General features: G+C 40.0%; 5 protein-coding genes across 5 annotated transcripts in view; 2 read left to right on the top strand and 3 right to left on the bottom strand.

The window, feature by feature from the left end:
• Positions 1–4,657, top strand: part of LOC102296756 (zinc-binding protein A33) — a 13,310-nt gene extending 8,653 nt beyond the window's left edge. Inside the window, exons 2-6 of the mRNA XM_042228464.1 lie at positions 1,373–1,468; positions 1,611–1,841; positions 3,791–3,813; positions 3,894–4,012; positions 4,095–4,657. Coding sequence (XP_042084398.1) covers positions 1,373–1,468; positions 1,611–1,841; positions 3,791–3,813; positions 3,894–4,012; positions 4,095–4,645 — 1,020 coding nt within the window. The 3' untranslated portion in view covers positions 4,646–4,657. The remainder of the gene's footprint in view (positions 1–1,372; positions 1,469–1,610; positions 1,842–3,790; positions 3,814–3,893; positions 4,013–4,094) is intronic.
• Positions 4,658–4,745: 88 nt separating this feature from the next.
• On the bottom strand, positions 4,746–12,311 carry ighmbp2 (immunoglobulin mu DNA binding protein 2). The gene is made up of 16 exons (XM_014339849.2): positions 12,169–12,311; positions 10,897–10,979; positions 10,491–10,660; positions 9,871–10,066; positions 9,687–9,784; positions 9,411–9,574; positions 9,113–9,313; positions 8,889–9,030; positions 8,628–8,802; positions 7,677–7,859; positions 7,465–7,583; positions 7,276–7,370; positions 6,458–6,581; positions 5,541–6,344; positions 5,246–5,445; positions 4,746–5,113 (listed from the first exon to the last, which is right to left on the bottom strand). The coding sequence occupies exons 2-16, from the start codon at positions 10,971–10,973 to the stop codon at positions 4,916–4,918; spliced, it is 2,946 nt and encodes a 981-aa protein (XP_014195335.1). The 5' UTR covers positions 10,974–10,979; positions 12,169–12,311; the 3' UTR covers positions 4,746–4,915.
• Positions 12,312–12,395: 84 nt separating this feature from the next.
• Positions 12,396–16,508, top strand: chid1 (chitinase domain containing 1). The gene is made up of 12 exons (XM_005941709.3): positions 12,396–12,809; positions 12,979–13,122; positions 13,476–13,608; positions 13,709–13,753; positions 13,841–13,947; positions 14,040–14,101; positions 14,190–14,279; positions 14,401–14,502; positions 14,590–14,739; positions 15,441–15,521; positions 15,628–15,670; positions 15,757–16,508. The coding sequence occupies exons 1-12, from the start codon at positions 12,705–12,707 to the stop codon at positions 15,853–15,855; spliced, it is 1,161 nt and encodes a 386-aa protein (XP_005941771.1). The 5' UTR covers positions 12,396–12,704; the 3' UTR covers positions 15,856–16,508.
• A 39-nt stretch (positions 16,509–16,547) lies between these two features.
• Positions 16,548–18,862, bottom strand: gatd1 (glutamine amidotransferase class 1 domain containing 1). The gene is made up of 7 exons (XM_005941707.3): positions 18,725–18,862; positions 18,507–18,583; positions 17,363–17,468; positions 17,162–17,269; positions 16,968–17,059; positions 16,772–16,865; positions 16,548–16,678 (listed from the first exon to the last, which is right to left on the bottom strand). Exons 1-7 carry the CDS (start codon positions 18,771–18,773, stop codon positions 16,563–16,565), a joined length of 642 nt encoding a protein of 213 aa, XP_005941769.1. The 5' UTR covers positions 18,774–18,862; the 3' UTR covers positions 16,548–16,562.
• cd151 (CD151 molecule) lies at positions 16,548–23,545 on the bottom strand. The gene is made up of 12 exons (XM_005941706.3): positions 23,352–23,545; positions 22,400–22,484; positions 21,790–21,981; positions 21,081–21,155; positions 20,337–20,441; positions 20,054–20,209; positions 19,862–19,948; positions 18,725–19,763; positions 18,507–18,583; positions 16,968–17,059; positions 16,772–16,865; positions 16,548–16,678 (listed from the first exon to the last, which is right to left on the bottom strand). Exons 2-8 carry the CDS (start codon positions 22,481–22,483, stop codon positions 19,704–19,706), a joined length of 759 nt encoding a protein of 252 aa, XP_005941768.1. The 5' UTR covers position 22,484; positions 23,352–23,545; the 3' UTR covers positions 16,548–16,678; positions 16,772–16,865; positions 16,968–17,059; positions 18,507–18,583; positions 18,725–19,703.
• Positions 23,546–23,612: the final 67 nt, after the last annotated feature.

The following is a 23,612-nucleotide window of genomic DNA, read 5'->3' as shown; positions in this document are numbered from 1 at the left end:
AGGGAACGCCTTGGTGTTCCCCCAGATAAGCTGGAGGAGGTGGCTGGAGAGAGGGAGGTCTGGCCTTCTCTGCTTGGGCTGCTTCCCCCGCAACCCGGCCCCGGATAAGTGGAAGAAGATGGATGGATGGATGAGTGTATTTGTTTTTTTGTTTTTAGGTATATTTGCGTATTTATCAGACACCAAAGTGTTAAACTTGGGGTATTTGGGCCATGTTTGTCTGGGAGTCAGAGTGTTGTCACAAGGCTGCCTGTATGCTCAATATTTAGAAATACATTTTTATATAAACTTGTTAAAATTGTTTATTATGTTATTATAAAGCAGCCATGTTCATGGTGCAGGCTCTATATTTTTGCAGTCAGTAGATGAAATGGGGAACAAGATAAATAATCGGAACAGGAGCTGCAATGGTTATCAGTAGCTGATACATCAAGTAAGATTAATTCAGCCATTTCTCATTCATGATTTTAAACTCATAAACAGAACAGGCACATTATTAAAATAAAGGAAATGAACGTAAAGTTTCTGAGAACTTTTTTTTTTTTCATTTTTAAGCATGTATTGAGGACATTAGTCAACTTCTGCATCTATATCATCTTTGGTTATGTCTGGATGACTTGCATGATTACCCAGTTATACTAGTTGGCCAACTTCTACAGGAAGCTGTAAATATTCCCAGTTGTACCGCCTACTGTCACAATACCTGAATCAAAGAACATCACTTGACAGAAACACCTGAGCCTTCAGCCAGGGAAGTGCACCACTGTTTGCAGAGTGGTGATCTATTAAACTAACTGGAAACAGCAAAGAGACTCTCAGTTATGTCCACAACTAATCAAGACAAACATGTTTTCTCCACAAGCCAGAAGCGGAATAGTTATTTGTCACCCAATGCCATGAAGAGCTATGTCTGTTCTGGCTCTGCCCACCACAATCGACACCAAGAGACAACAACAGTTCCATGGCTCTGGCTGGACCCAAGTAGAAGAAGTCAGCCTCTGAACAGAAAACAGGTTTGTGTGCTACAAAAATAAATCACATCTTTAAAAAAAACTACATAACGTGGGAGTGTCAAGATTGTTGGTAGACTTACATCACAATTGTAAGAAACAGATCTTTTAATATAAATGACTTACCATATCACGTAAGACTGCCATATTGTATACCACGAAATTGCTCATTAATTCCTTATGCGCCGTAAAATGTCAATTGAAAATAGTGAAATGAGTGCACCACATGATAATGACCTCAAAGTAGCAACTTCAACACATTTTAATTCGATGTGAAACATTAAACAAAACCACAAAGAAAACTGATTATCAGGAACTACACAGAAATGCTATATTTAAAAATTCTTCTTCGTACATTTCAGACAGAAATCTCAGCCAGCCTCGAGTCCTTAAAGAAAAAACTCAAAGTACTAATCAACACAAAGGAACAATGGGAGGAAATAAAAACCCATATCCAGGTAAAGGGTTTTGTGTTTCGTGAAACAATGCTGACTCTTACTGGGGCTTTTTAATGTTGCTTCTGACGAAAAAATCCCCAGCATGACAAACATTCCTTCCATTTACTAGCTTAAAAAAAACCCACATTCTTTAAAATTACAGACGCAGGCATGTGAAACGGAGACAGGAATCAAGGCAGAGTTTAAGAAGCTCCACCAGTTCCTTAAGGAGGAGGAAAACACCAGATTGCAGGCACTGAAACAGGAGGAGGAAACTAAGACTCAAATCATGTGTATGAAGCTGGAAAACATTGAAGAGCAGATCAACACACTCTCCTCCACCATCAGTGATATTGAAACAGCTCTCAAAGCACAGGATGTACAGCTTCTACAGGTACATTTACTATCATTATTTACAAGCTGTTTTTATTTATATTAACTTCTAAGTTATTTTTCCTAAAAACAGTCAATTAAACAGTGAAAATGGCTAAACAGGACGCCCAGGTGATAATGAACATCAATATAACACACAGCATACAAAACAGTAAAATTAAAAGTATTTAGTTAGTATACATGCAAACAAGAAAATTACTGAATATTAACCAAAATCATATTTTGCATAAAATGTTTACCAACTTTATTTATTAAATTTGAAATTTCGTATTTCTTAGATTTCTTGGATTCAAACTTGGATTAGTTTGGATTAAAACATAAAATGTCAGACAAGCATTTCTCACAGACCTATTTTCCATAGTCTGGATGTAAAATGTTAGTATGCTGTATTGGTTAATCAGTACGGTCAGTTTTAAAGACACATGTAGCGTCTGACAAGTGGAGCCGACTTCAATGTGCCTGCGTTCTTTTTAATGGCCACCAGGGGGTGATCCCTGTGATTGCAAAAAGACTTCGGGACCCATTGAAGTCTATAGAAATATCGTTTTCTACCTTTACCACTGTTAACACTTTCCTGTTGAGTTCATGGTCTCAGTTACATATTTAGGGTCATATTAAATTTTAAAAAGGAGTTAATTTCATACATCTTGGTTATACTGTTTGTCAGAAAGGAAGTAACAGTTTGTGATTGACAAGTTGTTAGTCAATGAGCGTATGGTTTGACAGTCAGACCTGCACCGACTCACTGCATCCGGTTACAAAATCGCTACGTCCATCTCTTACAGTGTCCATGGTTGTAACCCATTAGTTTGTGTCCTGTTTTGGAGCCTCAAATCTTTCTTTGTTACCATCATCTTGTTGAGAAATCCAAAAAAAAAGAAAAAGAACTCAGGAATGGGCAAATACTTTTTCACAGCATTGTACCTGTTTTAACACTACATAACGCATAAATAACGGCTTTTTTCCTGGTGTAGAGCTCATAATTTGAACTTTTAAACCTAGTTTACTTGGCAATTACAGTTTTGGCACTTCTGATTTGCTTCATTTTGGCTGCTTATGTGCGCTATCATGCAAGGAGGAAGCCATATTTGAACAGTGCAGAAGTACCTTTGTGTCTTGTGGACCAAGATGCCTTTGAAATGAACTGTTTCAAAGTGGTAAAGTGTTCAGCGAGTCCAAATTAGACGTTCTTGTTGATAATCGTGGATGCTCTGTCCTCCGGGCTAAAGAGGAGGGAGACTTTGCAGTGTGTTATCAGCATTCGGTTCAAAATCCAACATTGTGGTACGGGAGTGCATAAGTGCATGCGGTACAGGAGGTTTGCATGTTTTGGAAGGAACTATGAATGAATGCAGACCATCACACTTCTTCCTCCATGTTTGACAGTTGATTGCAAACACTGTGGAACCATCCTTTTGCCTACTCGATGGCAGTGGTGTTTCATGGCCCAGGCAAGCCTCTTTGTTTTATTCTGATGCCATAGTTAGCTCCCATGGTCTGCTCACAGACAGAGGGGGTTGTAAGTAATCCAGAAAAGTTGGAACACTTGTAGGAAATAACAGCACCAACTTTCAAGGCTTGATCAACCTCTATTACTGCAGAACAGCTTTAAATTGTTAAACCATTTTGTGTTTCCTAAAAAAAGAAAGAAAAAAAAAAAGGCCTTTTTGTATACATTTAAAATGTACATTATTTTTTAGTTTTGGGTAACCTTATCTTTTTTTTGCCTCTGGCAGTTCACCGCTTACCTTTGTACCATTTCAAGCTATTCATTGGAGTTGAACGACTTGAATTGCAATACAAAACTGAAACTTTTGAACGGTAGTGCACATATGTGTGTCTTTGAATTACTGTACAGGTTTAATACTTTCAGCCGTTTCCAGATGTGCAACTCTATTTCACACATGATTTCATAATGTACTCTCTTTCACATTCTCTCTTCAACTTAAGGACTACAAGAAGACAAAGAAAATGTAAGCATAACCCACTATCTGTTAAAATCAGCATTGATCCTTTCCATGAGAGAATGCTGTAACAACTTAACTTGTTTCAGGCTTCAGTGGAAAATTGGAGAGCCAGAGGTCATCAGAGATATCCTGATAAACTCTGCAAAGCATCTGGGATCACTTAGTTTTCACATTTGGAAGAAGGTGGAAGACATTGTCAGATGTGGTGGGTTAAAGAAAAAGATTTTACTCTAAGGTTTACTCTAAATCTATCATATTTTCAACTAACTGAATTTTATGGTTTCCAGTTCCTGTTGTTTTGGATCCAAACACAGCCCATTTCAACTTAAAGTTCTCTGAAGAACTGTCCTGTGTGCAATACAGCAGCAAGAAGCTCCTACCCAACAATCCCGAACGCCTTGTCAGCCGTATTTCTGTGCTGGGAGCCACTGGTTTTACATCTGGAAAGCACAGCTGGACTGTAGATGTGGGCCAAGGCAAAGACTGGTACATCGGAGTGGCTCTAGACTCCATCCAAAGAAAGAATACCATCTTCCTCAGCCCTGCTGAGGGTTTCTGGGTAATTGGCTTGAGCAATGGAGACTCACTGTGGGCACAGACCACACCTCGCTCCAAGCTCCCAATGAAGGCGAAGCCCAACAGGATTACAGTCGAGCTGGACTATGAGAGGGGAAAAGTCGTTTTCATCAATGCTGCAGATTCTACAAAGATCCACACATTCAAAGACAAATTTACTGAGAAGGTTTTCCCCTACTTTTCCCCCGGATTGTGTAAGGATGTGCAAAACGCGAGTCCATTGACAATCTGTCCCCAGATAATCAAAGTGAAAGTAGAATAGCTTCCCATTTCTGTAGAGTTAAAAGGCAGGCTCCATTACGTGTCATAACAGCACTAGTAATGTATGCAATAAATATTGTGACTGAAACACAATGAAAATGTTTTGTAATTAAAATTATTTATTTAAATAAGAGTTTTTCAGCAGGAAATTGTACTTTACTGCATCAAACTGAGGTCCAAAGAGCAAGAAAATAAACAATTCCAAACACTCTTTTAGCTTTTTCACAACAAAGTCTTTAGATTTATTTAAATTTAGTGTCAAGTGGTGGCATTAACCATCCTTCTCTTTGTTTTTTGGCTTCCTCTGTGACGCCATGTCTTTTAGCTTAGAGTCCAATTTTCTTTGCAGATAGGCCTTCTTATTGTGGTCCATAGATTTGTCTTTCTTCCCACTCCCAGCATAAAGAACACCCTCTTTACTTATCCTCATTCGAGCATGAGACTTGGCTTCATCTCCACAACCGTGAACCTGAAAAGTATTTGCAAGACGTCAATCAGACTTTCACGTAAAAAAAAAAACATAAATTCCACAGATGCTTGGCAGGTGTTACCTGTTAACCTACACGTCAAACATACTACTCAGTTGAGGCGTGCCTCTTACCTCTGGTATATGATGACTGAGACAATACTGCCTGTTACAGAACAGGCAGAGCTGCCCGAGTGTTAGCACAGATGCTTTGCACTTGACAAAACTACAAACACTGTCGGCCTTCATGACACTACTGATGAGTGTGTCGAAGTCGTCATCTGGAGCAGAGGCAGCAGCGATGTCGCAGGCCCCAGCCTTGGTTCGATTTTTTTCTGGGGTTGAAACATGATGCAGAGTTAAGCTGTTAGAAAGCTGATGGGTAAGAAAACACCTTTAAATGCTTTGTTTAGACTCTTCTCATGCAAACCTTTTGCTTTTTTTGACGAGTGGCCTTGAGCTGGATGAATGTTGTTCTGTTGTTTTTTTTGTTGAGCGTTTTCTTCCCTTTTCTTCTGCTCCCTCTTCATCCTCTCTAAATGTAAACTTTTCAGGTCTAAGGGGGGTTGAGACGATGGCTCACTTTTTGAATCTGGGATCGTTTCCTCTTCCGTTGCTGCTCGTGCTTCCTCTTTGGCTGGTTTTGACACTGGGGGTCTGGAGACAGTGATACACCTCTCACTTCCCTCTCCTTTGCTCTCATGAATGAGGCCCAGCTCTTCAGCGATCTCATGGACCAGCAGCCGGTCATGAGAGTTAAATGATGACGGAAACTGTAGCTCACTCTGGTTTAAGTCCTTCATAAACCTTTCCACCTGCTCTCTGATCTCAGCGCGTCTGCCCTTACTCTGCTCTTGCTCTGCTGATGTGCTAGACTTTGTTTGCTTCTCTGAACCAGCTGCATTTTCCTTGCCGCTGCTACCAGCAGATTTTTTCTGTCCTGGCTTTGCTTTACTGGAGGGCTGATCCTTGACCTTGTGTTTGGTAGATGTGGAGGTGCTGGAAGAGGCTGTTTTCGCATCTTTGTGGTCACGGGTGTAGTTTTGTGGTACGATGTCTTGAATGTACTCGAACGCTGTTCTGACCTCACCAAACTCAGTCAGGTGATTAATCAGGGATTTCAGAAAACCGTGATTCTGAACGGTTTGAGTGTCACACACGACAGCGATGTGTCGTCTTGCACGCGTAACGGCAACATTTATCCTTCTGTCCTCTGCTAGAAATCCAACTTCACCTAAAATAAATGGAATCAGTGGGGAAAAAAAATTGTGATAGCCTGTTGTTTATGTTTAATGCAGCTAACATCTGCAATTCTGTGACAGAATTAAAAGGAATGTCATGAATTACCTTTTCTGTTGGATCGAACTAACGACAACACGACAGCCTCTTTTTCCCTGCCTTGAAATCCATCCACTGATTTTATCTCGAGCTCTGGATGCTTTGCAGAAAGTTTTTGACGTAGAAGATCGACCTGTACGGAAAGAAAAACGATTGTTATATTCAAAACAGCACTGTTATATCGATTTTCCTTGGCAGCTGTGGTTTAAGTGGTATAACGGAATGTCTACCAATTAGAAGGTCGGTGGATTGATGGGTCCACCTGTGTCGAAGTATCCTTGGGCAAGATACCGAAGCCCGAGTTGCCACCAATTGCAGTGTGAGTGTGTGAATGTTAGATAAAAGAACTGTATGAATGTGTGTGATTGGCTGAATGAGACTTAGAAAAGACTTTGAGTGCTCAAAATTAAGTAGAACGGCATTATATAAGTACCAGTGTGTTTACCATGTACCATTTAAATGATAAAGCTTTGGGTGTTTATTTTTATCAAAGGGAAAGATGTTTTTACATACATACATGCAAATTTATTGCACACTGTGGTCAAATGTTTGTGCACGTTGGAGCTATTTCTTCTCTGTTGAGGGAATTATTTATTTTTTATTTTTTTAAGCAATGTAATACACATATCACTTTTCTTTAAAGTAATGCATTAAGTTACTTAAAAGTTAAGTCATTCTTTATACTAGTCTTTACATCCTTGTTGCATTTCCCTAATCACTGTGCTATGATGATCTGACCTTCAGGAAAAAAAATTTAATAATTCTCCCTGGAATTTTGAAACCAATCAGTTACTTTCAGTGCTGCCAGTCTCATTTCTGTGACTTACTTGTAGATTGTATGGAGCAATAACAGCTATGTCTTTAGCTTTAACTCCAGCTTCAGTCAGAGCTTTTATGTGCAGATCGACGATGTCGACCTCACCTGAGGAAACACATCACACGCTGTTAAACTGTCATACCACACAAGCAGTAAACATAGATGGCTTGTTTACAAGCTAAAATTAAAAAAGAATAACCTGTGTTGCCTTTGGACTGCTCATCTGCGACCTCCATTTCACTCAGACCACACCCTGCTGTGTCAATAAGAAGCAGCGGCGTGCTGGTCTCTTCAACGTATGTGACTCCTGCTAGATCTCTGTTTTGAGCGACATTTTTAAATGAATCCAAAGATTCATCCGTCACCAGAACTCAAATATGAGATGCTTTAAAATAATACATTGAGTCTCACTTCAGTAAATGTCCCTCCACAGAGCTGTGAGCGGTCAGTCTTCCATGGTACATCTCCTTGGAGGCCCACTGCATAATGGCACTGTTCATGCGGTACTGAACTGTCAGCATACGAACCACCGAGTCCCCGTACATCTGGATAAGTCTCTCCATAAGACTCAGAGATAAGCCTTTTGATGCAGCCCTGTATGCAACAGAACAACATAAATATTTTACAGATTTACATTTTAATTCCTGAAAACCAGCCTCATTCGCATTCACATCAACGGCCAATTTAGAATACCCATTTAACCCAACCCCACTAACTGCACATCTTTGGACTGTGGGAGAAAGCCAGAATACCAGGAGAGATCCCTGCTGTACCCTGCCTCTCGCCCTGTGACAACTGGAATAGGTTACCGCCCTGCACAACCCTGAATTGGAAAAGTGGAAAAAAATGGATGGAGCATCGATGACTTCTTTCTATAACTGATTTGATACTGGGATTAAAAGTGCATTAGGATGGGATCTCTGGACCACCAGTACACACAGAAGAGCTGATTAGAACTAGAAAAACCTGTTTCGGTGTTTTAAAAAGCAACAGACTGGAAAACTATGAAACCTATCCTTTAACCAAGCTTGTTGTTTTTAATAATCAGAAATCTGAATGCTTCAGAAAATGTGTCAAAAGTGCTTTTTAAAGGAAAATTAAAATTCTAAAAACTATTTCTAGTGACATCCTTTGGATTTTGTCCTCCACTTTTAACTCCAGAGGCTTAATAAAAGCAGGCGGTGAATGTCTCATTGTTCAGGTTATGTTACAATTCATTTACATACTGGCAACAGATAAATGCTACATCGTGTATTTTAAGGTTAAAAACTTCTGGGACTTGAGGAAAAAAAGTCACAACGGTATAGATATCAAATGCTGAATATTATGAATGCATAAAGAACCCAAACTTGAATTTTTTACATTTGTGATTTAATGGTAGGTGGTAACTGCTTGTAGTCTCCAGCCAGGATGCACTTGCGTGCTCTAAGCAGGGCGATCCAGCAGCTGCTCTCCAGTGCCTGAGCACACTCGTCTATCACCACCCAGTCAAAATGTTCAGCTGGCAGGAACTTCAGAGGCCCGTCATCGCAGGCACCTGCACACACGCAGACAAGCGCTCTCTGATTACCTTTCATCATTACTCCAGCATCTGAATGACACTGTCATCGGGCCATTACTCACCTGTGTTGGTTGATAACACAACGTCAGCACTTTTAAGGATCTGGGCGATGGCTGCTGCCTCTCTGCTTTTCAGCTCTTTTCTCAGCTCTCCTATTTCTCGTTTCATGTTCCCCCGTTCTCCTTTCTCCTTTTTCATTCCCGTCTTGGAACAATCACAACATCACAAATCATTTGAGACGGCACTAAAATGACATGTTAGCGGGACACCACACTATAATACTCACAAATGCTTTATCAATGTCCTTCCGGATCTCAGCGATGATGTTTGCGTTGTCACTCTGAGCCAGGATGGCATCCAGTGAATGTTTCTGTATGGACTCCAGTAGCCTGGCTGGGTGACCCAGCCTCAGGACCTTGGCTTTGCCCTGGGCTAACCTCTCCACTAAATTATCCACCGCCACATTTGAAGGAGCACAGCACAGGACCTGCACAGTCACAAGAGCCAAAGTGATCCTGTCTAGACTAGAGTTGTGGCATTGATAACATTCTTCTTTATACACTAACAAATTCACATTTTTGCACCTTTTGCCCCTGTTTGACAGCTTGCAGGATGATTTCCACCACAGTGGTGGTCTTCCCAGTGCCCGGAGGCCCATGAATCACTGCAAGCTCTCTCTGTGACAGAGCGAAGGATACAGCTTCTCTTTGGGAGTCATCCAAGTTTGAGTTAAAGAATTCAACCTTATCTGATGAAATAAAACAGAGGCAAACACCAATGCGCTGAATGTTATATATGCATATGGAAACTTAGATTTCTAAACAATCGTTTAATTAAAACAGGAGCTAATATTTACTCACTTGGTTGTGACTGAGAAGTAGGTTTTGTGTCTCCAAAGAGGACACTTATTAAATTGGAAGCTGGTCCATTGTTGTATCCATTTAATGTATTCAAAGCACTGCAAGCAGAAACCCCATGGGTTAAGTTTCAAAGGTGTACTGATTCACATGCACCGAGGTATTTTTGGTTACAGTTATTCCTCACCGTTTCATTCGTTTGTAAGTGACGTCGTTTGCTAACTTTAAAAGGTTGTAAAGTGCATCTGAATCTAAACTGTGGCCATCCTTTAAATCATCAAAGGCCACACTTACAGATGCTTGGCCGACCCTTGTCACAATCCCAGTACTGATCTGTGAGGCTGCAGTGCATCCAGTAGTGTCATACAAGCCAACTATATCACCTGCAAAGACAGACACATACCTCACTGTAATATAAACATAATTTAATTACATTTTATTTATATAGTGCAAATCAGAACAACCATTTCTAAAGGTGCTTTATATTGCGAGTTAAAACTCTATAATAATGGAGAGACAACCCCCTATGAGCAAGCACTTGACAAAAGTGGGAAAGCAAAGCTTTTAATAGGAAGACACCTCTGACAGAACCAGGCTCAGGAAGGGGCAGCCATCTGCTGCGACTTGTTGGTGTTGAAGAGAGCCTAGTCTTGTTACAGGATAACTAAGTGAGGATTCGTGGTCACCTGATCCAGCCTTAACTATAAGCTTTATCAAAAAAGAAAATTTTAAGCCTCATCTTAAAAGGAAAAGGGCCTCAAAGCTGAACACTCTGCCTCGTAAAGTAAAAACAGATGTCAATCTCACCAGGTCCGAAGCTGTTGCTTGGCAGAGATGAGAACCCAAGGTGCTTTCTTGGCTCCAAGATGACGACTGTGCGGCCGTAGAGGCCTGTGGACTGACTTCCTATCTGCAGTTTCAGCAGGCAAACACCTTTGTTTTGAAGATCCTTGAGAGAAATGTTCTCCTGCCATACCCTGAGGGCACAAAAAAGGGAAATCACGAGTGACAACTGTTGATAACAACATTTGGTTTTAGATTATTTTCAGGAGAAATCTCTGTGTTTAGAAACAAATCCATTTTTTAAAACCACACCTTAATCTCTCTGAAAACAATTTAAATACAAATAATAAAAACATCTTTATGTCGCACAGTTCAGCAAACTAAATTCTGCAGTGTGACCGTTTGACAGTGCAGATGTGACATTACATACCTGGTCTCCTCTATCTCAGCCTCCCGCTCCTCCTGCAGAAGCTCGAGTGTCTTTGACACAAACTTTTCCAAGGCCATTACTCACTGAAATGGTAACAGAACAAGATGTTTCTAGCACATCATCTGATTTTTAGAAAAACATCTCTACATGCTATAATATTTATAATGTGGAAAGATTGATAAATAATCTTAATTTTGTGATTTATGGATTAGTTAAATTGACATTTCATCCACTTTAATACTAAAGTATAGTTTTGCTTCCAACGTTCATGCTTCTTCTACCTTCTGTTTAACTTTTTTACAGTTTTATTTCTATACACCTTTTCTCTGTGTTACAAAAAATGATTTAATGTTCTACAAAAAAACTCAAACAAATAACAAACAAAATATGCAAAGCAATAATAGTTATTCATGATCATACTACTACTAAGCTGCAGCAGCTTCATTGGCTCCCAGTCAAATATCGTATCAATTTCAAAATACTCTTGTACACATCTAAGGCTATTCATCATCTCTCTCCTGCATATCTCTCTGATCTGGTTCAGATCACCACCCCATCTCTGTGTCTTAGATCTTCTTCTCTTTCTCTGTCCCCTCTCCCCGTCTTGCCACCATGGGGAGCAGGGCTTGCTCTGCTCCTCGACTCTGGAATTCCCTACCTCCTGATTTAAGAAATATCACTTCCTTCTCTCTCTTTAAGTCCCAACTCAAAACTCACTTGTTCAAAATAGCTTATCCCACATAACCTCTCCACTCTGCTATTTTAAATTTGTTTTATGTCTTGTGCTTTTATGATTGTGTAAACTGCTTGCTTTTATTGTTCTGCTGTGTACAGTGTCCTTGAGTGTTCTGAAAGGCGCTTTCAAATAAAATGTATTATTATTATTATTATTATTATTATTACGACACCGGTTAAATTGGTCTTAACCATATTTAAATATTTTTGTACTTTTTCTGTACTTCTCCTCCTAAATAATTCGTCCGAAACTGAATCTACTAGCCTGTACACCCACTACTGTATTTATTTTATTTTTAATTTGGGGAAAACGACAAAAACAACAAAGGAAAAACTGTAAATTTAAAAAAAAAAGAAGCTGTAAAATAAAAAGCACTAGGACCCACACTTAGTTATTATAGATGAAAGTAACCCTTAAAAAAGAAGCAGGGTATAGGTAAATCGTTTCAACGCACAAACATGTTAAAGCTAAATGCTAACATCACAGCCACGGTCATTTTACTTTACGAGCAGTTAGCAAGCGAGAACTGCACTCACCTGTTAGCGCCTGAAACCTAAAGACGGAAAAGCCAAATTTAACGTTAGTTAATCATGTAAAATAACTTGGAAATGTAACACCCTCTCTATCATTACTCAGGTGGATTTGTTTGGTTCCTGTTCTCTTCCTTGTTTGTGTTTTACTGGTTGACAAACTCGGCACACTGCCACCTATAGGCTCGGATGTCACAAACACGCACCTTTTATTTTGAAAAATGCAAACCCCGGAAGTTTCCTGGCGAGGCTGACGCTTCAGAAGCACATTGAGATAAGTTGTCAGTCAAACAGACACCAACCGCCTGACATCAAAAGCTTTCAGTCTGTTTATGGTTATTTCGGGTAGTATGTTTTAGCAGGACGAGCCGGGCCGCTTTGCGTTACTGCTCTGCTTGATTTTAGGCCGCGGGAGGATATGGTGGTTTCTAATCTCACACATCCCAGTAAAGGAAGGAAACACTTGCACTGCAAATCTGCAGAGCTCAGCTAGCCAATCTTATATTTAACTGCTCTGTGTTTTTTAAATTGGCTTTTTGGAAATGAGAGCCTCGTTGGTCTTCCTTCATATCGTCTCATGCTGCTGGCTGGTCAGTGCCACACTTTCAAAAACCGATGCAAAGAAGTCGCACAAAGCTGAAGCTGAGGTGAGTAACTTCAGGTCTTAATCTTTAAACTGGTTCGAGCTGTTCTGTGCTGTCAGGTCAAACAGGTCTGAATGCGTTTGCCTAAAATGTCCTTGGTCTCCTGTCTCCGTCCTGTCGTGGTTATCTCTTACTGAAACGGGCTCTTTTCTCTTTGATCTCACTTGTTTAGACATCTCCAGCAGAATTATCTGTACTGCAGAGAAACCTTGTTGTGTCAGACCCGCACTGGAAAGACATAGCGAAGGAGGAAAAGAGATACTGTGCACACATCAAGAAAACGTTTCAAGGACCAGTGCTTGGATATGTGACACCCGTAAGTCTGAAATCCAGTCACAATTATATCTCCTTGTTCTCCTGCTGAATTTAAACGTTTGACAATAGTGTGTAAGTGATGAGACAGACCATGGCCATGTGGACTCCAGTGAGTAGATTTATCAGTTGATAGATAATGAATCATTAACTGGTTTGATAATCACATTCTAATTTCTTAATCTTTATTAGCTGTCACCAAAAAATCTATCCAATCCCCCCTCATCTATGACACTGGTAACACTTTAATTTAATATGCTTATGGTCATGTAAGAAAATTAAAAACCTGCCCTTTAAGGGTTTCATATGTACGTTTTAGCACAGTCAAAGACACAACTTATTTTTCTCATCCTGCAGTGGAATTCCCACGGCTATGACGTTGCCAAGATGTTTGGGTCCAAGCTAACTTCGGTGTCACCGGTGTGGCTTCAGCTGCGCAGACGAGGACCTGAAACCTTTGACGTTACGGGACTCCACGATCACGATCCAGGCAGATGATCCACTTTTTCCCTTAACTTTATCACTGATTAAAGCCTCACCTTAAGTCACGGATGAACATGAGGTAAAAGAGCGTCTTTTGATCTTTTCAGGCTGGGTCAAAGCTGTACGCAAGTCTAACAAAAAAGTCAGGATTGGTGAGTGAATGCCAACTTTACTGCCCACAGGTACTCAAGTCTGATTTTGTGGATTCAGATTAGTTCATTTTCTTTTTTAACCATCAGTGCCTCGGCTCTTATTTGATGGCTGGTCCTACCAGGACTACATGGCAGTATTTGGAAGTGAGGATGAAATTGACGAGTTGGGAACCGAGCTGGTGGATGTTGCAAAAGTAAACAAGTAGCGTTTGTGTCTTTAATTCCAATAAAACCTTGTTTTTGGTTTATTCGGTGACTGATTAACGTAAAAACCGTGGTTTTGCAGACTGAAGGTTTCGATGGCTTCACCTTGGAGTTGTGGAGTCAGCTGGGAGGTAACAAAAGAAAGTGAGTGATTCTGTTGCAAGCCCCGATCACAAGTTTTGCTTTGTCTGAGGTTAATCAATAATCAAGCATTTCTGATCTACCCACACAGGGAACTGGTCCATTTGGTGAAACACATATGCGAGACTTTGAAAGCTAAAAGATTAGACTGCATTCTTGTTATTCCACCAGCAGTAACAAGGTGAATTCATTTATTTTGCATTCAGCAGCTATAAATGCTAAAAAAAACCAAACAAACAAACAACAACAACAAAAACAATCAGTGTGATTAGTTTAGATTTGTTTTTCCTGTGAATTATCAGCACAGGGCAGCCGGGTATGTTTGGCAGGGAGGAGTTTGAGCAGTTGGCCCCAGTCGTCGATGGATTCAGTCTCATGACATATGACTATTCCAGTGGTGCCAGGTGAGTACATGGGCACAGGTGATGCAACAAGAGGATTCAAACTGGCGTTAATCCAGTTTTCTGAGTTGTGTGCTGTTGTTGTTATAGGCCGGGCCCTAGCTCTCCGCTGCCCTGGGTCAGAGACTGTGTCCTCCAGCTTGCACCAAACTCTCAGTGGAGGGAGAAGATTCTGCTTGGACTCAATCTGTACGGCCTTGATTTTGCAAGCCAGGGAACAGAGCCAGTCCTGGGAACAAGGTGAGCTGAAACTCTAGCTATTGCTGCAATACTTTAACCTCCTAAGACCCGAACTCTTCCACGGCATGCATTTTTAATTTCTCTTTGATATTTGGGCTGATCTGAAAAAGTCTTTTCCTGCTTTTTCACACATTTTCAGTCCAGTCCTGACCATTTCCATTACAGTTTTTTTGTTAAACCACTTAACCCTGATCTATAAATCACTCAGCATAAAAAAGGTACCTAACTCGAAGGACGCACTAGTGTTGTGTCTGCACATAGTAGATGACTTGGCAAAGAACCAGTTTTGGAGTTTCAGACACAAAATCATATTTTTGCAATAAAAAGGTGATTCTCAAAGAGTAAACATAGCATACCTCGACAAGGTGTGCAGCATCCTTAAACATTTACTGCATAGCATTCAGACTGTGTTGACTTTCAAGCTCATTAGAATTGTAGAAACTCTGGTAATTCCACGTATGTTTGCATGGATTAAAAAAAAAAAAAAAAAAAAAAATTGGTTCCCTTTCTTTTAGCAAAATTAAAAGAATTACAGGGTGGCTCAGGACTTTTTCACAGTACTAAACGTAATTTTCTGACTGCAAGTAGCATGAGCTTTTTATTTATAGTAAAAAATGGCGAGAAGTTGGAGTAAAGAGTCGATTGAGAACTTTGATATGGACTTGAAGCCTCTTACCGCACTCGTCTGTGGTTTCCTGCAGGTACATCGAGATCTTGCGAGAACACAGGCCAAAGGTTCTCTGGGATGAATACTCTGCAGAGCATTACTTCACTTACAAGAGGTATTAATTTAATAAAACATCAGGGTTTAAACAATATTTCGAGGTTATTTAAATGTCCCAAGAGCTTTTCTTGATTAAATATCCTGTCCTTTGCCTTTTATTTTAGGAACAATGCAGTTAAGCATGTGGTGTACTACCCTTCACTGAAGGTAAAACTGTTCACTTCTGCAATTAAAAGAATAGTAGGAGTATTAATCATCAATGAGTGATTAATATTATTTCAACTGTTTTACAGTCAATCGACCTGAGGATTTCTTTAGCTGCTGAACTGGGAACAGGAATTTCCTTGTGGGAATTGGGACAAGGACTGGATTATTTCTATGATCTGCTATAAGAGTTGGACTTGTTGGCAAACACTGTGAATCTCGGATTGACACAATATATATATATATTTTTTGTCATTGAAGTCAGTGCCGTTTTGTTTTTTTTCCTATCTCGACATCTGCAGTGAGCCACTGACGGGGTTTAATTAACGCTCAACTTGTTTGAGGGTCGTGAATGTATCGAGCTCTTGAATGACACGGCGGTTTATTTTTAGGCATCTGCAACCAACAAAAAAAGGTACTTCAGTGTATTTTATTTCTTTTCTGTGATGATACGATTTAAAAAAGAAAGAAAAAAAGTACAGATTAGTACATCTCTGCATTCAACAAAAGAAGCTGCATGATTATCAGTATGTATCCATTTTAATTAAGGGTTTATTTATATTTGGAGGCCTTCAGACATCTGCAGCATCGCTTCAGTCCAACGCCTAAAATCATCTGTGCTCTTAAAAAGATTCATCCATCAGCAACAATACATCTGCTCCTGATGCTTTATTTTTTATTATGTTTGAATCGACACAATCCTGTTGCTTTTACTCGGTTTATAATAACAGCATCAACAAATAACCAAGTGGTATGTTGCAGTTTTGCCAAACATCTCTTTCTGACCCAGCATTTTTCTGATACTTGTTCAAAATAAATGTTTAATTACATGAATATAAAAGTGGGACGACAAAGCTGTCGAATCGGAGCATTCCTCGTGTATTATTTCAGGTTTTTATTTGGCATTACAGAGCAGGATTAGATTATTTACAGCGAGCAAGGTTGACTGCATGTTCTGTCCAGTTATGAGGTGCCTGTCTACGACCACATGCATGGCATCTTCTTGACTTGCTGCAAAAAAAACCCCACAGAGACGAACATCAGACTGTTTTAGAAATTATTATTTGGTATTTGACTCTTCTGTTATTAGCAGGGTAAGCTCACCTGTGTACGATCCACCGCTGTCTTTCACGAAGTCTTCTACAATCAAGGGCAGGTTGGCAAAATCAGGTTCCCGCACCAGTTCAAACACTGAAGGCTTTTAAGATCAACAAGTTGGTGTTACTAAATACAGCAAACATGTGATAGCTGAACAAATATATGGGTTATATTTCCCCTAGTGAGTTCACCAAACACTAACCCCTGTTAAGCTGTAGCCACTGAAAATCCACCTCTGTCCTTCAGTGGCACAACACAGTGCAGACACTCCCTGTCCCACTGCACACACCGGCTCTGCACAGAGGGGAAAAAAACCAAGCAAACCACATGTACATGTGTTCCTAAAAAAACAACAAGAAAAATACATACAGATGTTAAAACAAGCCCCAAGCTCACTTTGTTGAGAGATGAAGTGCGCGAGAATGCGGTGCAGAGAGCCGCTGTGTGCCAGGTCATTCAGCGCTCCAGGGCAGTGTGGGATGAGCAGTGCCTGGTATCGGGCACCTTAAAAGGGGTCATCGTGACACAAGTGAGCAGATAGTAGTTAAAGCAGCAGACATGAAAACGGCCGAATGGGCATGAAATAAATATTCTCACCATCTATGGATTCAAGTTTGGCTGGTGTTGCGTAGGGTTTCACACTGAAGTCCTGCACCCATCTAGCTGTGCTTTCATCAACCCCAACAAAGTCTATTGGCTTCCCCTGCAACCACAGAAACACTTCTGTACAGGGTAACATCACACACCCAGGGTAATGATCACAAAGTGGACAAGAACTATTTCCAAGAACTGGGTTGCATCTTAAAGCGCATGTCCGTGACCTTTCAGATGTAGTAGTAGGGTGAAAGCAGGGTATAAAAGACAACTTTTTTTTCGGGTGTGTAAGTCCATCTCTACAAACATGGATCTAATAATGTATCTTTGTTGCGATAATATTGAAATTCTTGAAACTGGTGGTTGATAAATATTTTAAACTCAGGGTTCTGATCATTTTACCTGCCCTACCAGGATGAGCTACCAGTAGGAGAAAAAAAATGGATTTTGCGATTGGCAATGTAGCTGCAATTTTATAACAAACTTGGATTTCAGGAAAAAACACTTTTTTTTTTTTTTAGTAACACCCATATATTTGTATAAATGTGATGCTACTGTTGCACAGGAACAATGGGTGTCACAGTGAAACGAGGTACTTGTTTGTCCTGGAGTTTCTTTTTCTTCTTTCATTCATCACCCTTGATTATACCGCTGGTCTTTTTTTTTCTTTTTTTTAAATCCTACAAGATACATCACTTTCTAATTTTAGCAACACTCCACTGACTAGAAGCACCACTCTGTGGTCCTTTTGGTAACTATCTATTCTACATGCACCTATTTCAAAGTTATTTGAATGAACTTTAATTTCAGTACTCACCAGGACATAAAAACCGCATACAAGGAATCACCACAAAAGTTTAGTGATAAAGAGATTGCTGAATTTCCCCAAAATAAGGTACCCCCCCAAAGAAAATATCGTGGAATTTTTTTTTCTTTACCACCATATTTAAAAACAAACAAACGAAAAGAAAAAGTGAAAAAAAGAAAAAGAAAAGACGTGTTTATTTATTTATTTAAATTTCTCCTTTGATTTTTTTTTTTTTTTTAAATCTGCGCAGTTGTCATGGAGACTGTGTCTCGGACTAACGCGCTTAGGTCACGACAGCTGTTCGTGTATCTGCTATTTGCTTGTCAGGTGGAGTCTTACCCCTGGTGTGGCTGTCTGTAGGTTAAAGACCGGACTACAAAGGCTGAAGGACTGATGGAAAGATTTCGCAGACACCCCTGAATAAACAAAATGTGTGAGATAAAACGCTTTAGAGAGCTCATGCTAGTTCTGCAGCGCTAAGTAAGTCAAAGCTAACGGACAAATTTATGAATGATTGAGAACAGCCGAGCTGTTCAAAGTAAAGCTAACGGGCTCACCTTGAGAAGAAGCACTCGCCACTATCAAACACGTTGGTTTCGCTGACATTTTAATAATATTTGCTTTAAATTATAAAGAAAAACCTTGAGGGTGAGACGATGCAAAAGAAATACGCGAGGAGGGTGTACAGTCAGCTGACAACAACATCCGCTTATAAGTTTCAAAATAAAAGTTCAGTCGGAGAAATTATCTGAGAATTTGGGTGGAAATTATAAGGAAGTATCTTTTATTTGCATCCAACGAAGAAAAATAGTTCTTTATATTAGTTTTTTAAATATACATTTGTAATGACTATACATAAAAAAAGCAATTAAAAAGACAAACAGAGAAGCGGCCACAACATGCTCATATTGCTCTGCTTTTTAAATACACACCACTCATTTTAAAGAGTTAAAAATCCTTTGTGACCTAAATTAAAGAATACATAAACACATGCAAAGCTGTTTTTGCGAGAACAAATGAGCAGTGCTGTCCAGCAGCATCGCAGTGTTTGAAGTAACTATGCAGCATCGTAGGACTGTGGGGAAAAAAATACTTTTTTGGGGTGGTGGGGTTATAATAATTTGGAAAACATTTTAGAAGTTGTGTTAAATTTTGTGATGTTTAAAAAAACTACAGTGATCCCTACAAGGGTGTCACAGTGGTGTGGTGGTTAGCATTATCATAGCAATAAGATTCTGGGTGCAAATCCAGCCTGGGGCCTTTCTGTGTGGAGTTTGCATGTTCTCTGCAGGTACTCCAACTTCCACCGACAGTGTGCACAAGGTTGGGTTAATTGGTGATTCTAAATTCTGTTGGTGTGAATGGTTGTCTGTCCTCATGTATTAGCCCTGTGACAGATTGGTGACCTGTCCAATGGTGTACCCTCCCTCTCGCCATATGACTGCTAGGATAAGCTCCAGCACCCATCCCCACGGTCATGAATTGGACAATTGGAAGAAAATGAATAGATGGATGGGGAGGGGGGGAAGTACAAAATTAGTATGGATCTTCTTTCAAATTCCGGTAAAGGCAGCATGTAAACATCATCCCCAGAAGCTGAAACAAAACAGACACAAAGACCTCATTATTTCCAGACTCCATTAAAATAGATGTTCATATTTATCTCTGTTTTGCTCAGCAGTAAAAGCTTTCACCTGTAGAAATGCAATCCCTATACCAACTGCACCGAGAATATATAACTGACTCAAGAGGAATTCCTCTAACTTCATGATGCAGCCTCCCTGGGAGCACAAGAACAGGGGAGAAAAAAAAGAATAAATAATAATATCTTGTTATCATGTGAAATTTAGCCATGCTGCGTCGATGGAGAGCTTTCTCGTTTTTACCTCCACTCTGTAGATGTTGGAGGGATGGTCCCTGCGGCCACAGAGTTCACCTGGAGTTTTACAGCAGCTATCGGGAACAAGACGCTCGTTCTCTGCTGCCTGGATCCACACACTGTCGCTCCAGTCTGAGAAGTTGTGGCTACCACAACACTTAAACTGAGAGGGAAAATAATGAGAAAATTGCAGTTAACACAGAATTTCATTATTAATCATGTCCAGTCTTACTGATGTTACTCATTTTTTATTCGAGCCTTTTTCTGAAACAAATTCTCCTTTTCCACACCTCCTGATGTAGTTTGTCCACAGCCTGTGTGATGCTCTCCTCTCCTGGCTGCTGGTATTTCTGCTGCATGGTCACTTTCAGGTTCTGTTTGAGCTCTTCATCCAGCTGTGAGACAGGAGAAGCTCTTTAGTACCTCCCATCAACAAAAATAGCTCCTGATCAAGTTTCCTCCTTCCCCCGTAACATTCCTGTCTACCTGAGCAATACCCACAGATAACTCAAAATATATGAGCACAGATTCTATGACCTCACTCCCTGATTCTAATGAAGACTCTTGCAAATAAAAATAACCTCAACCTGTCAGAACTAAAAAAGACTGATATAAAGGAGAAACACACTGCAGTAGATTACCTGGTAGCAGAAAGGGAAACACTAGAGCAAGAAAAAAGGGGGAAGAAAGAGAGGCGTGAGAAGGATGGGGGAAAAATGGACAAATGAACATGCATGTAAAACACACTTCACAAAGGAGTGCAGCAACTGAGTGGTTGTTAGATTTGACATTAAAATGATGCAAAGCTAGGAGAAATACTTGAAAGGAAAGTAGAATTAATAAAATACACATAATGCAAGCAGAAAGACAAAAAAAAGACATTTGTAATTTCTGGGGTGAAATTTAAATGATGAATAGATATAACCATAAAAAGTACTGGAAGCTGTGCAAGTTATAGCAAAATAAACTGTATGTCACTATTTACTTTTGTCTCTATATACAAACAGATACAAATAGAAAGTATGGCACCTCACCTCTTGGTAGTTAATGTATGCCAGAACACCAGCAATGATTTCCAGAAGGAAAATACAGAGCAACAAGATCAGATACTGTAGGCAGAGACATAACAAAAATGACTATGAATACAGTGAAATGCCATTATTTTGCACCATTTTGCAGGTTATAATGTCACTGAACATATCTGTGCATGGCTACAAAATACAAACATCATACTCCAGAAAATAAGTGATTAAATGGTGGGAAAGGAAGGTGCTCATTATAAAGATTGCGGGGAGTATGACCATAGAGATATACCACTGAGTCTGAGTGATATCCTCACAGACCCTCTGTCTGTCTGTCTGTCTGTCTGTCTCACTCACACACACTCTTAAGTCCAAGCAGCAGCTTGTGATGCCCTTCATTCCTCTGGCATGAGCCACACTCTATATCTAAACTCTTAAAGACACACTGTGCATGACTTTATCTGTTATATCTGACAGGCATGCCTGGCATAATGAGCTGCACTGAGTGCAGGCAGACGAGACAGAAGGTCACCAAGGATTAGCTTTCAATACACAACCTGGACCAGGGGGTGAGAGTGTATAAACATGGACTTAAAAGTGCCATGGTTTCTCATGTGAACTAATGAAAAAAGGATTTCAGCTTCTGTGGAGTGAAGTGAAACGGCCAAGAAAAATCAGTTTTTCTGTAACAGGTAGTATTTTGTGGGCGTGGTCACCGTACCACAATCAAAAGACTCTTCATCTCGTTCAGCGTGGCACAGCAGCCGATTATCCCGGTCACTATCACGATGACTCCAGCAGCTATCAGGATGTACGCCGAAGTTGCATAGAAGCTGGAGCTCAGCAAACTGATGTAGTCGCTCTTTTCCACCAGAGTCCACACGCCCACCGCCAACACAGCCCCACCTGCCAGCTGACAGAACATACCGTTACCAGCTCAACTCAAACCAGATGCTCGTAGTGAGAATGCAGCACATAAGTTATAACTTTGCTCTTAAAATGTGATCACACTGGACAACGCCTCATTCTTTCAGTGTAAGCCCTGAGAGACTAGAACATCAGTCTATTCTTAAAGCCTAAAGGAAATTGCAGTTAATAAAGTAAAAATAAGTAAATAAAAAAGTTTGTATGGTTTTTTTTCGTTTTTTTTTTTAAATGTGTCTGTGTACAAAGGAAGTCATCTTAATGTCTATGGCATTTTAAGCACTGCACAAATTTAATGTTGCAACTTTAAATCAATTACAACTGACTGAATTAAGATGACATCGTTCAAAAGTTGCTTTTGTAATCTAAAATTCAGTGAAAATCTTTGCACTTTTATATTAACCTACCCAGAAAAGAACATTGAAAAGAAAAAGAAGATACTTCAGACAAATCGTCCCGCAGGCGTGCTTTTTTTCACGTCGAACTTCCATTCTGTTAAAAAAGGGGAATTATTGATGTTAGCAGTGTTCAAGCTGATACAGTAAAGAAACAACCAAATATTCGATGGCACATCTCAGTCTCCCCCTAAAGGGATTACTACAAGATACTGAGAGCAAAACTGCAGGCTATACCCCCCCCCACTCCAAGATTTACACAGATTTCTGTTCCTATCCTTTATAATGGAAAGCTGTATTAGTGTCATATGTGATGTAGTTATACATGCAGTTTATTTGTATATCAGTTTCCTCTTTCAGTTCTGCCTTTGCCGTGGGTTGCAGAACAATTGGGCTTTTTGTGACAGCTATTGTTGAGATTGTACCTTAGTCTTTGTGCAGTAGCTCAAGGTGCTATAAGAGTGCAATGGAAAAGAGCTCAGAGATGAAATCAAATATGTTGTGGGGAAAACATACTTAACGTCCTGTGTCACATATCATCCAGCAGACACACATCCGTTCCCCGTTTCAGTAACATAATCTGATCGTCTCATTCTTCAGTGATTTTGTGTTAGCTTTTCACTCTTTACTTCAGGCTCAAGTCAAATGTTGTTATTCTTGCCTAAACAGAACTTTCCTGGTGCTTCTATTTTGAGAGAAGTCATGATCCTGAGCATCATGGGAAATGTTTTTCTTTTCTGTTTTTTATATTTTAAACACAAATGAACATCTTTGTTTACAAACATAAATAAAGAACAGTTAAAAAGATAACACGTATAAACCTGATTAAAATATACTTTTAAGACAATCTTAATGTGTAAGTACGACTGAAAACAATATCACCGTGGTCATATTCAGAGTTATTTTTAACTCATTATGTCATGGAAAAACTGCTCTGTTTTCACACAGACCAAAATACTCCTACCTGGTTTAGATGGTGGACCTCCCAAAGGATGTAGATTATCAGGGTAACGTCTTCTCAGAGTCCGCCGACCTCAGCGTCCAACTGTCTTTGAAGGTTGAGCGCAACAGTGTAAGTTCTCAGCTGACAGTCACACTCGAGCCTCCCACTCAAGGGTCTGAGCGTCTGTCCTCTTTTGGCACAACAGGCTGCTCGCCCCTCTGCAAGCTGTACTTGTCTGCCCCCAGCTGGTTTCCCATGCATACGAGCTCTACTTGCTTTAAA

Source organism: Haplochromis burtoni, unplaced genomic scaffold (genome assembly GCF_018398535.1).
Source record: "Haplochromis burtoni strain Fernald_Lab_line unplaced genomic scaffold, NCSU_Asbu1 Contig_324, whole genome shotgun sequence".
NCBI lineage: Eukaryota > Metazoa > Chordata > Actinopteri > Cichliformes > Cichlidae > Haplochromis > Haplochromis burtoni.
The sequence above is the reverse complement of the archived record's forward strand: the minus strand, read 5'-3'. Positions and strand labels throughout refer to the sequence as shown.